Below are 13,691 nucleotides of genomic sequence, written 5' to 3'. Positions count from 1 at the left end.
TTCCCAGAACTTCAAAGGGGGTTTAAACAAAGACTGCAGGATTTTCAACTCCGATACGAAATATGGAAGAACTAAAGTTCCATACATCTGATAATGATGGGACCCATATTTTTAGGGGCAGGGTCAGCTAGGGAACGGTAGGGATATTTTTCTGTCGCTGAAAAACCCTCTGTGGAGCTGTAGCGCAAAAACACCAGAATAGCAGACTGCAACTATGTAGTGTGTGGTCTCTAAATGAAGGTAAAATCATAACAGAAAATATGGTACCACTTTTGGGCTTCTGGGACCAACCAGCGATAAGTTATCCCAAAAAAACAGATTTTTAATTTAAACATGAAGGATGGAGCCCCAGTCCCTGTGATGTTTGTACAAGGGGGTGTGGGCAAGTCTCTTCCGTCAGCATAAAATAGTTGGCTGAGGTTAGAGATTCATTCATTGCCAGAGGGGTATAAGGACTATAAGCAACGGATCCTGTTCGGTAACAGTCTAATCAAATCGGGGAGCCCCTCCTCCACCTATATTGAATCGTCTCAGCGATCGTATAGTAAGTTTCTTCCTTAATCCTTATTATTTTGTGTAACTGCTTATGTATTTTAATGTCTCCTTTGTAAAATCCTTGTATATATTTTTCCTAAACACTGCCTCCCTTTTGGATTAAATATAAAGTTTAATAGTTCTGTTTCTTTTGTCCTGTAATCGTTCCCTCCCCGAAGCCATACGCTACCAGAACGCAGGCGTCCACCCAGGCCTGTATTATATTTCAAAGCTGAACGGTGGTGGCAGCGAATAATATTAATAATCGGGCTATCGTGAAGCTGACAGTGACCGTACAGAGGGTGTAAACACCTATTCCATGCATTGGAATCCCGAGTGAGTAGTCTGGATCATGTGCTCGCAATTCTGACGAAATCCGTGACACATTGACGGCACGGTGAGATATTGCGTGATCTCCCCGCTGTCTTCTGTGTGGAGTCTCTAACATTCATCTTTTGAGGCTTCTGTGAGTCAGAGAAGGCCCATGCCATGAATAAGTTTGGTGCATCTTTTGATGCTTGTGTAAGTCAGAGAAGGCCAATGCCATGAATAAGTTTGCTGCATCTTTTGGAGTTTCCGTGAGTCAGAGAAGGCCCATGCCATGAATAAGTTTGCTGCATCTTTTGGAGTTTCCGTGAGTCAGAGAAGGTCCATGCCATGAATAAGTTTGGTGCATCTTTTGGGGCTTCCGTGAGTCAGGGATCTACTCTATGGGCTGGAGATGATTTATAGTATAAAGTACCCCACTTTCTAGTATAGTGAAATTGTCAGACCTTTCACTAAGCCCTGTCCACTTTTTGGAAGAGACTTAGCTGGCGAAAGCCACAAAGGTCAAACATTTTTCTTTTTTTTTTTAGCAAATAAAAATTGTGCAAAAATTTCTACCTTTTATTTGATAATTTTCTGGGGTAAAATGAATGATATAAACATTTTTCACCAAAAAAGCAAGTATGTTGGTTGTAAAAGTGTTGTGATACCAATTGAGTGTATATGCCTAGGGCTAGACTAATTTGGGGCTTTAAAAGTTTTGTCCAGTAAGTAAAAACAAAAGTTATTTTAATGCTTGTAAAGTGCAAAAAGATGAAATTTACTAATATACTTAAAAAAATCTGCCCCTAACTTAAAATATCAGAAATGAACCGGAAGTGATCTTGCCACTTCCCGGTAAACGAGTTCAGATCTGTGTTGGCCTGTGGCCAGTGATGTGTATGAAGAGGGCTTGCTGACTGCTTATTTCAGTAGCAAAGCCAGCCCTCTGTCACTGATTGTCACAACTGATTAATAGAAAAGGGTTAATCCTATTAGACCAAATCATTGAAGGCGCTCCCATCAATCGAAAAAATCCTACACAAACCCAGGAGTAATAGCCATAATAGTGTAAAAGATAAATACTTTATTGGTACAATAGACAATTGATAAAACCAAGATAAAACAGGGGAAAAGAGCAGATAGGACTACATAGGCGGATCAAAACAACAATGTATGAGTAACATAAAAATACAGCATTCTATAACATGACAAATGGGGATATGACACACCATACACTGAATGAAAACATTCTGCCGGATGTAAGAAAAAAAATATCTATCAAAATATTTTGTCCCACTGAATGGGATAAATATCACATATAGGATAGGATTAAATAAATATTAGGTGGAGGAATATCCTATCATAGTATGGAGTAATACAGACCCAATAAGAAACAGAATTATGTCCACTGCATGTTATTCATCAGCTTACTTGTATTTGTTACATACAGTTATTTAGACAAAAGGCATAGTAAAATTATGACAAGGCGATGATTTCTAACTCCAGACTGAATTGCCAGAATTTTCACTTAGCAACAAATGCCTTTGGGGCAAATGGAGAAGTGGGCACTATCAGCCATATTTAATTGGCATGTCAAGCAGCCATGGCAGGGCTTCCTCTCCTCCAAACTATGTTATTCTGCTGCCCAGTAATTATTTCATATGTGTGTATTTTTTTTTATTTCTTTATTTTATTTATTTTTGCAATGAATCCATGAGTGAGCAATACACCCCTAGAACACATTGTTGGTAAACGCTTTTTTCTCCCTCTTTTCCTCCGCCCCTCCATTGTTATTTTTTATCGTGTCTGGCTACTATGTGCTCTCCTGCTTTCATGCTATCCGTTTGTTGTGTATTTTTTTTTTAAAGTCTACATAAAAGTAAACTATGAAAACTTCTGACAATATTTTTGTGTTATTTTTTTACTACACACTAAATAAACTACATAAACTTTTTATAAGCTTGGGAATAAAACCCCCCAAAGTATAGCATTGGCCAGATGTTACATTATACTGAATGATGTTCTAAAATTCCAGTTTACAGAAGGTGGCAGAAAGCACACGACTTTCAGAGCTTAAACGCTAGCTTCAATTAATAAAACTGTGGGATTGAAAATCACCATGTGGTATTTCTATAGTCAACAATCCTAGCAGTTCACAGTTTTTGCTCAGTGAAAGTACTAAAGTAAAGAAAGTAATTTCGGATTTTGTGATCCTAGCATTATGAGAGCAAGACTCAATGGGGTGTCTGTTCTGTAATTTGATATTCAGCACTTATACGCTTCAGTCTTTACACTGCCAATCTTTACTGAATGTTGTTTTTTGTTTTTTTTAGAAAACTACAGCATTTCATCACTTATTTATTCCTTTATTTTCCCAGTCAGGAAAAAATCAGAGAAAGAGAAGTGTGAAAAGGCCTCAAGCGTTCCATCATCACTTCAAGGAGAAAGGAAGTATTTGATGTTGAGCATTAACTTCATGCCGCTTCTTGCAGGTGAGTGCAGTTAACAGCCGATTTCTTACAGAAAAGTTTATCCAAAGTTTATACAATTGTTTTAAAAATGAAATACTTATTAGCAATGCCAAGTGAAACCATACTTTGTTTCTGTGCCATCCTGAAGGCACTTGGCACTGTTGGCACTTTCTGCAGCTTTGGTAAAATACGGAGTAAACTATTAAGAGCCTGTGTATACACACTGATACAGTGTAAGTGCTGCAGGTCACACATGCTCAGTTATTCCCCCCACAGTCGGCTTGAGGGGCAGAAAGTTATTTCTATTGGTTGCACTGTAAACTATGTAGAGAGCTGGCAGAGTGACTAAGCATGTGTGACCAATGCTCAGCTCATCAGATGGACCTGCATATTGTTATACAATTTCAACACAAGGTGGCGCCTTACTATGTAACAAAATGTCATGATCCTTCCCCGGATCTTTTTTTTTTTTCGTAATGTAAATTACAGATATTATTAATTTTATATAATCTTTTTTTCCCTGCCAAAGTAGTACAGTAGGTCATATGACCTTGCAGGGTTGGAACTCAAGGATGTATGAGTTATGTCCTGTATACGAATGTCTTAACTGGATCGTAGCTTCTCCGCTTTATATGAGAGCAGAATCACCGCTATAGTTGGAAGCAAGCCCAGGTTATCGTGGGTTAAAGTAAGAGCTGTAGTTGTGTGGCAGCTTGTACTCGAGACCTCCACATTAAAGGGGTTGTCTGGGACTTGAACATTGATGGCCTATCCTTAGGATAGGTCATCAATGTGTGATTGTTGGGGTTGTGACATCAAGCCCCCTCACTAATCAGCTGTTCCCGGTGTCGGTAGTGGTCGGAACTGCTAAGTTGCAGAGCTGCACAGCCCCATCGATGGAATAGTGGCCACTGTCGGGTACTGCACATCCGCCATGTATTCAAATCAATAGGGGGTGGGTATGCAGTACCCGACGCGACCACTATCCGTCGACGTGGCTGTGCTGCTCTGCCACTGCCGACACCAGGAACAGCTGATCGGCGGAAGTACTGGGTATCGCACCACCACCAATCAGACTTGGATGACCTATCCTAAGGATAGGCCATAAATGTTAAAGTCCCTGACAACCCCTTTAACCCATGATATCACAGGCTGGATCTCGAATACTGCGTTGATTCAGAGAATCTTAGCTTTAAATTGAGTCTTTAAATGCCATTGCCACTCAGAGAGATATAGCCTGAAAAATCCCTCTCCCACTCTCATTTATGGTACTGACCCACAGAATAAACTTAATATGTCGCTTATAGCACATGCTAACACAGTAGAAAGGTATTGAATTCAGCACTGAGAATCAGTGAATGCTGAAGAATAATGGACACTGATAAAAGTTTTGGAACTTTGCAGTTATCTTTAAAACTTTGGTGGTGATGAAGGTGTAGATTTCAGTAAAGAATTTTAAGTGTAAAATAAGAAAACATATTTGTTGTGCATTTATACGGTTATTCACTTATACCAAACCTTCGACTTAGAAAAAATACTCCTAAGGGTATGTGCACATGTTGCATTTTTGCTGCGAAAAAATGCTCCATTTTAGGCTATGTGCACATGGTGTGTTTTTGATGCAGCAGTTCCGCATGGAATTGGCCTCAAAAACGCATTGCAAACCTTATCCCATGATTTCCTATGACATTTTGGAAGATCTGTGCACATGATCAGGATTTTTTCTGACTGAATTTCATGTGCGGAAAAAGAAGCCGCTTGTCCATTCTTTGTGCGTTTTGGCCTGCATTTTTCCTATGCAATGCACTGGAAATAAAACGCATGGCAAAAACTCAGTGGATTTTCTGCAGCGTTTTTGCTGTCAAGAGGCCCAGAACCTTGCAGAAACACTGCAGAAATTACTGCAAGCAATTCATGATCATGCGCACATAGCCTTAGTGTTCCAACAAAGTGAATGAGATTTCTGCACATGCTGCTTATTTTTTGCTTGCTGATTTGAAGCAGTTTCAGATCTGCAGAATGTAAATTTTTCCATCATTTTTGCAGCATCACTCATTCTAATGAATGGGGAAAATGCTTAAAAAATTGACACATAACGCGCGGTTTTTATGCAGCAGTTTTCCTGCCAAGAGACACGTTTTTTTCTTCTAAATTCTTTTCATTAGGGGATTTTTACAAGAGAGACACATTTTTGATGCAGAAATATATACAACAAATACTTAACATGTGCACATACCCTATTTAGGGGAAAAAAATGAATTTTCACTTTTTGCCATCTGCCACACATTATTTTTTTGAAGACACATATGAGGTCAAATTGGTCACTAGACCTCTTGATAAATGGCTTGAGGGGTTATAGCTTCCAAAAAATGGTGTCGCTTCTGAGGTTTCCATTATGGGACTACGTAGTGACGACTTCTCACATTCTTCTGTTTGTGGTATGTAATTTACAGCGGGTACCGAAAGTATTCAGACCTTTAAATTTTTCACTCTTTGTTTCAGCCATTTGGTAAATTCTAAAAAGTTCATTTTTTTCTCAATAAAGTACACTCTGTACCCCATCTTGACTGAAAAATACAGAAATGTATAAATTTTTGCAAATTTATTAAAAAAGAAAAACTGAAATATCACATGGTCATAAGTATTCAGACCCTTTGCTCAGACACTCATATTTAAATCACATGCTGTCCATTTCCTTGTGATCCTCCTTGAGATGGTTCTACTCCTTCATTGGAGTCCAGCTGTGTTTAATTAAACTGATAGGTCTTGATTTGGAAAGGCACACACACCTGTCTATATAAGACCTTCCAGCTCACAGTGCATGTCAGACCAATTGAGAATCATGAGCTCAAAGGAACTGCCCAAGGAGCTCAGAGACAGAATTGTGGCAAGGCACAGATCTGGCCAAGGTTACAAAAGAATTTCTGCATTACTCAAGGTTCCTAAGAGCACAGTGGCCTCCATAATCCTTAAATGTAAGAAGTTTGGGACCACCAGAAGTCTTCCTAGACCAGACCATCCAGCCAAACTGAGCAATTGTGGAAGAAGAGCCTTGGTGAGAGAGGTAAAGAAGAACCCCAAGATCACTGTTGCTGAGCTCCAGAGATGCTGTAGGGAGATGGGAGAAAGTTCCACAAAGTCAACTATCACTGCAACCCCCCACCAGTCTGGCCTTTATGGCAGAGTGACCCGACAGAAGCCTCTCCTCAGTGCAAGACATATGAAAGCCCGCATAGAGTTTGCTCAAAAACACATGAAGGACTCCCAGACTATGAGAAATAAGATTCTCTGGTCTCATGAGACGAAGATAAAACTTTTTGGTGATAATTCTAAGCGGTATGTGTGGAGAAAACTAGGCACTGCTCATCACCTGCCCAATACAATCCCAACAGTGAAACATGGTGGTGGCAGCATCATGCTATGGGGGTGTTTTTCAGCTGCAGGGACTGGACGACTGGTTGCCATTGAAGGAAACATGAATGCGGCCAAGTACAGAGATATCCTGGCTGAAAACCTCTTCCAGAGTGCTCTGGCCCTCAGACTTGGCCGAAAGTTCACCTTCCAACAAGACAATGGCCCTAAGCATACAGCTAAAATAACAAAGGAGTGGCTTCAGAACAACTCTGTGACCATTCTTAACTGGCCCAGCCAGAGCCCTGACCTAAACCCAATTGAGCATCTCTGGAGAGACCTTAAAATGGCTGTCCACCATCCGACCTGATGGAACTGGAGAGGATCTGCAAGGAAGAATGGCAGAAGATCCCCAAATCCAGGTGTGAAAAACTTGTTTCATCATTCCCAAGAAGACTCATGGCTGTACTAGTTCAAAAGGGTGCTTCTACTCCATACTGAGCAAAAGGATCTGAATACTTATGACCATGTGATATTTCAGTTTTTCTTTTTTAATAAATTTGCAAAAATGTCTACATTTCTGTTTTTTTCAGTCAAGATGGGGTGCAGAGTGTACTTTAATGAGAAAAAAATGAACTTTTTAGAATTTACCACTGTATATCCTACTCTGCGGTATTGGCTATCATCCATCCTTGGTACATTGCTATTTACCATGCACTGTCACTTTAGTGGTTTTTGAGACCCCTGAGGATTACCATATCCTCTTGTGGGTATGATTGCTGCCTTTTTTGATCAATTTTTGTTACCAATTGTTTATAGTTATTTTGCTCAGTCACTTTACATATTTGTTAATATCTAAGAATTTATTAGGCTTTCCAATTATATTAGATATGATTTTGGCAAACCAAGAGCTCTCAGTTAGTACAGTAATCATATACTGGCTACATTAATTACATATTATTCATCTTACTGTTTGATACTTGTGTCAGAGTGATAGAATTTACTATGAGTTATTTATTTGTATGCATTATGCTATTTATGACTACTGTATATACAATTCTAAGACTATCACTGTTTGATTAGTGATTCATTTTATGTCCCCTACCTTCAGATCCATCTGTGGATTTTTTTCCCTCTGCGTCCAGATTTTAGTAGTATAATAAAGATTGTTCCATATCTATTTATATTGTTGTTGAGTATCTGTCTATAGGTATAATTGAGGTTTCCAATATATTAGTACCTAGGGGCTTTGCAAATTGGTGAAAAGAAGCCATTCCAGCAAAATTTGAGCTCCAAATGTCACCCCTTCTTTTCTGTGCCCTGCGGTGTGCCCAAACAGTAGTTAAGGACCTAGGTTTTTCTAGGCAAAGCTGATTTAGAAAAATGACGGCTGTCTTTTTACTGAAGGTGTTTCGCAGGTCGTTTCGCCGTCTTTTTTTGCGGCAGCTCCGCCACCAACGTTTTCTTCCCGTGCTTTTGGAAGTCACCCAAAGAATGAACATATTGCTTCTTTTTATTTCTTCACGGTTTTAAAGCTTATAAAAGAAGTAACAAAAGACTGACCATGTGCACAGCAATGTTGTTTTTACATTGCTGTGCATTAAGTTCTTCTTTTGTGCTGATTTTGTGATGCGTTTTCAAGCGGATTCCACCTGAAAAAATGTTGTGTGCACATATCCTTATCTTGTTTTTCATTAGTATTGTCTTCCAGCTCTTCCCCTCTCCATAAAATTTTATAAGCATCAACTATCATCTCCTATCTCAGTAATGTAAAAACTAGTGTTGAGCGAACATGCTCGACACTGCTCGGTACTCGCCCGAGCATCACGCTACTCGGGATGTTCGGCGAGCACCGAGCATTTCCGGGTTACTCGGGCAGGAGCTCGGGTCTCCTCCCTGCATGTTTGGTGCTCTTTACAGAGCCAATGAACATGCAGGGATTGCCAGCCAGTCACTGTAATGCCGCAGCCATGTTGTTTGTGGGCATTACAGTGATTGGCTGGCCGCACAGCGTCACCTCCCAGACGATCAGCCCTTCATGATTGGTGTGTGTGGGTGTCTGTGCGTGTGTCTGCGAGTGTGTGCGATGTCTGCGGGTGTGCGCGGTGTCTGTGCGATGTCTGCGAGTGTGTGCGGTGTCTGTGCGATGTCTGCGGGTGTGTGCGGTGTCTGCGATGTCTGCGAGTGTGTGCGGTGTCTGTGCGATGTCTGCGAGTGTGTGCGATGTCTGCGGGTGTGTGCGGTGTCTGTGCGATGTCTGTGCGGTGTCTGTGCGATGTGTGCGGGATGTGTGCGGGGTGTCTGTGCGATGTCTGCGGGTGTGTGCGGTGTCTGTGCGTGCAGGCAGACATAGGCCGATGTGACACTACTACTCCCATTGGCCTATGTCTGTCCCCGGTCCACTCGTGCCAGCAGGATCAGCTCGATGGGAGCAGTAGTTCCCATCAGCCTGATCCTGCTATATAAATTGCCCTACTGTGTCCCCAATAAATGTTAAATACATGTCATTGGTGGCCAGTGGTTACCTACAATAAATTAGTTCATACATTACCTGTTCCCGCCGATCGCCACCTAAAATAAAGTAAAAAATAAAAAACTACACCTATACTCACCTAGACACCTAATTCCCCGAAGCCATCGATCTCCTGTAATAAAATATAAAATAATAAACCACAACCTTATCCTTACCCCTCCGTAGTAGTCCACGAGTGTCCCACGATGATCTCCAGTTTAGAGCAGCCACATAGAATGTGACCGCTCTGAACCTCTGCCGCCGCTAGAATGATGGGGCCGTAAGGGTTCGCCGGAGTTCAGGCAGCGCTGCTCCGGTTAGCTCCTTTACGGCCCTGCTGTATCGTGAGAAATTCCCACGGTACAGCAGTGCCGTAAAGGAGGTCTCCGGAGCTGCGCTGCCTGAGTGCACTCCGGTGACCTCAGTCAGTGGCTCCCGCTGCCGGGAGCGGACGTGTTCCCGGCAGCGTGAGCTTACAGCAGCCATGCACAGCTGTCACCATCTCCAGATGTGACAGCTGTGCATGGGAGATCAGCGCAGGAACGTGGACAGGTAACAATTTTTTTTTAGTAAACTAAGAATTAAATAAAATTGTGTGTTTTATTTCAAATAAATTATTTTTTTCTGGGTGTAGTGTGTGTTTTTTCTTTTTAACACTTTGTAGGTTAGTAATGGGGGTGTCTTATAGACGCCCATCATTACTAACCTGGGCTTCATAGCAGCTGGCGGTGACATGAACCCCAACCCTATTACCCCCTGCCACCGCACCAGGGCAGCGTGGAAGAGCGAGGCTAAGTGCCAGAGTTGGCGCATCCTATGGATGCGCCATTTCTGGGGCGGCTGACGGCTGGTGTTTCTAGCCTGGGAGGGGGCCAATATTCATGGCACCCTTCCTGGGCTATTAATATCAGCCCCCAGCTGTCTGCCTAGCCTTTGCTAGCTATTAAATAGGGGGTACCCCACGTCATTTTTTGGGGGGGGTCCCCCATTTTAATAGCTAGTAAAGGCTAGGTATTCAGCTGGGGGCTGATATTAGTAGTCTGGGAAGCTCCGTGGGTATTAACCCCTTCCCAGGCTTCAAACATCTGCCCCAGCCGTCTGCTTAACCTCCGCTAGAGCCTAAAATTATGGGGGATCCCCACGCCAATTTTTTTTTAAATAAATCCTTTATTTTAACACTAAATGACATTTGAGGAGTTAATAAAGATGCAGTCCCTAAATTATTATTTATTTTTTAATTAATTTTTCACAAAAATTCTGACGTGGGCTTTGCCATATTTGTGTATGCCAGCCAGGTACAGCATCCAGCTTCTATGAATGCGCCATTTTCCGGGGTGGCTGCGGACTGCAATTTGCACCGGGGGGGGGGGGGGGGGGGCAGAAAGCTTGGGCCTCCCTGCGCTGCAGATTCCATCCCCCAGCTGCCTAGTTGTACCTGGCTGGACACACAAATAGGGAGAAGCCCCACATATTTTTTTTTTTAATTATTTCATGAAATTCATGAAATAATAAAGAAAAAAAGGGCTTCCCTATATTGTTGTGTCTGGCCAGGTACAAATAGGCAGCTGGTGGTTGGGGGCAGCCCGTTCCTGCCTGCTGTACCTGGCTGGACACAAATATAGTGCGATGCCCCAAGTCAATTTTTTTTTAATTATTTCAGGAAATTCATGAAATAATTAAAAAAAAATTGATGTGGGGCTTCGCCCTATATTTGTGTCCAGCCAGGTACAGCAGGCAGGAACGGGCTGCGCCCAACCACCAGCTGCCTATTTGTACCTGGCCGGGCACAACAATATAGGGAAGCCCTTTTTTTAAAAAATTATTTCATGAAATAATTTAAAAAAAATTGACGTGGGGCTTCGCACTATATTTGTGTCCAGCCAGGTACAGCAGGCAGGAACGGGCTGCCCCCAACCACCAGCTGCCTATTTGTACCTGGCCGGACACAACAATATAGGGAAGGCCTTTTTTTCTTAATTATTTCATGAATTTCATGAAATAATTTAAAAAAAAAATACGTGGGGCTTCGCCCTATTTTTGTGTCCAGCCAGGTACAACTAGGCAGCTGGGGGCTGGAATCCGCAGCGCCGGGAGGCCCAAGCTTTCTGGGCCCCACCCGCTGCAAATTGCAGTCCGCTGCCACCCCGGAAAATGGCGCGTTCATAGAAGCGCCATCTTCTGGCACTGTACCCAACTCATCCAGGGCCCTGGTGCGGTGGCTCACTGGGTAATAAAGGGGTTAAGGCCAGCTTGGCATTATCAGCTGGCCCTAAGCCCGAAATTCATGGGGTCACGCCAATATTAGACATGACCACCATGAATTTCTAGTAAAGTATTTAAAAAAAACACAACACCCAGAAAAGTCCTTTAATTGAAATAAACACACAATTCTTTATTGTTCTAAATTAAACTATACTTACCATCACGCCCATTCCAGCTGAAGCCAATGATCTCCTGCAATAAAAGAAAAATAATAAAGCAACCTCATCCTTACCTTTCCATGGTTCCCACGACAGCTTCAGCTCTGCTACATCGAGATGACAGGCTGGACCGCAGCAGAACGCTGCCATCCAGCCTGTCATCCCGCAGACACTGAGAAGCGCAGGCTTGCTTGCGCTCCTCAGTGTCTCTCTGTGACGGCATAAAGATGAGCCGAGGTCATGTCCAATGAACTCGGCTCACCTCATGCACGTCACTGACAGCGTGGGAAAATTCTCCTGCACTCAGCGCTTCAGCGTGAGAATTTTCTCACGCTGTCAGTGACGTGAATGAGGTGAGGTCATGTCCAATGAACTCAGCTCACCTCATGCACGTCACTGACAGCGTGGGAAAATTCTCACGCTGAAGTGCTGAGTGCAGGAGAATTTTCCCACGCTGTCAGTGACGTGCATGAGGTGAGCCGAGTTCATTGGACATGAACTCGGCTCATCTGGATGCCTTCACAGAGAGACACTGAGGAGCGCAAGCAAGCCTGCGCTTCTCAGTGTCTGCGGGATGACAGGCTGGATGGCAGCGTTCTGCTGCGGTCCAGCCTGTCATCTCGATGTAGCAGAGCTGGAGCTGTCCTGGGAACCATGGAAAGGTAAGGATGAGGTTGCTTTATTATTTTTCTTTTATTGCAGGAGATCGTTGGCTTCAGCTGGAATGGGCATGATGGTAAGTATAGTTTAATTTAGAACAATAAAGAATTGTGTGTTTATTTCAATTAAAGGACTTTATTCTGGGTGTTTGTGGGTTTTTTTTTAACTTTGACTATGGGGTTAGTAATGGGGGTGTCTTATAGACGCCTCTCCATTACTAACCTGGGCTTGATGTCAGCTGGCTTTATAAGCTGACATCAACCCCAACCCTATTACCCCACTGCCACCGCTACAGGGCAGTGGGAAGAGCGAGGCTAAGTGCCAGAATTGGCGCATCCTATGGATGCACCATTTCTGGGGCGGCTGACGGCTGGTGTTTCTAGCCTGGGAGGGGGCCAATATTCATGGCACCCTTCCTGGGCTATTAATATCAGCCCCCAGCTGTCTGCCTAGCCTTTGCTAGCTATTAAATTAGGGGGGATCCCACGTCATTTTTTGAGGGGGTCCCCCATTTTAATAGCTAGTAAAGGCTAGGTATTCAGCTGGGGGCTGATATTAGTAGCCTGGGAAGCTCCGTGGGTATTACCCCCTTCCCAGGCTTCAAACATCTGCCCCAGCCGTCTGCTTAACCTCCGCTAGAGACTAAACTTAAGGGGAACCCCACGCCAATTGTTTTTTAAATAAATCCTTTATTTTAACACTAAATGACAAGTACAGTAATCAACACTGTCACTGTACTTCATATATATGTGACTGACATGTTTCTATCTATATAATCTATGTGTGATTCTCTATTCCTTCTATTCTAAATTGTCGGGTACAGATGCTGAATTGCCGGCCGGCTTTTTTAAAGAGACGGTGCATGAAAACACTATTATATTTTTAAATAAATCCTTTACACTAAATGACAAGTACAGTAAGCAACACTCTCACTGTACTTCATTTATATGTGACTGACATGTTTCTATCTATCTAATCTATGTGTGAAGCTCTATTCTGTCTGTTATAAATTGTCGGGTACCGCAGCTGAATTGCCGGCCGGCTTTTTTAAAGAGACAGTGCATGAAAACACAATTATTTTTTTAAATAAATCCTTTACACTAAATGACAAGTACAGTAAGCAACACTGTCACTGTACTTCATATATATGTGACTGACATGTTTCTATCTATCTAATCTATGTGTGAAGCTCTATTCTGTCTGTTATAAATTGTCGGGTACCGCAGCTGAATTGCCGGCCGGCTTTTTTAAAGAGACGGTGCATGAAAACACAATTATTTTTTTAAATAAATCCTTTACACTAAATGACAAGTACAGTAAGCAACACTGTCACTGTACTTCATATATATGTGACTGACATGTTTCTATCTATCTAATCTATGTGTGAAGCTCTATTCTTTCTGTTCTAAATTGTCGGGTACCGGTGTATGCGCT

At 42.5% G+C, this 13,691-nt stretch overlaps 1 protein-coding gene across 1 annotated transcript in view; it reads left to right on the top strand.

The window, feature by feature from the left end:
- CFAP92 (cilia and flagella associated protein 92 (putative)) overlaps window positions 1-13,691 on the top strand; it is a 186,505-nt gene that overhangs the window by 80,197 nt on the left and 92,617 nt on the right. Inside the window, exon 8 of the mRNA XM_073644476.1 lies at window positions 3,222-3,335. Within this exon, the coding sequence (XP_073500577.1) occupies window positions 3,222-3,335 (114 nt within the window). The remainder of the gene's footprint in view (window positions 1-3,221; window positions 3,336-13,691) is intronic.

This window comes from Phyllobates terribilis, unplaced genomic scaffold (genome assembly GCF_046119375.1).
Source record: "Phyllobates terribilis strain yellow unplaced genomic scaffold, ASM4611937v1 Scaffold_8__6_contigs__length_399053987, whole genome shotgun sequence".
NCBI lineage: Eukaryota > Metazoa > Chordata > Amphibia > Anura > Dendrobatidae > Phyllobates > Phyllobates terribilis.
The sequence above is the reverse complement of the archived record's forward strand: the minus strand, read 5'-3'. Positions and strand labels throughout refer to the sequence as shown.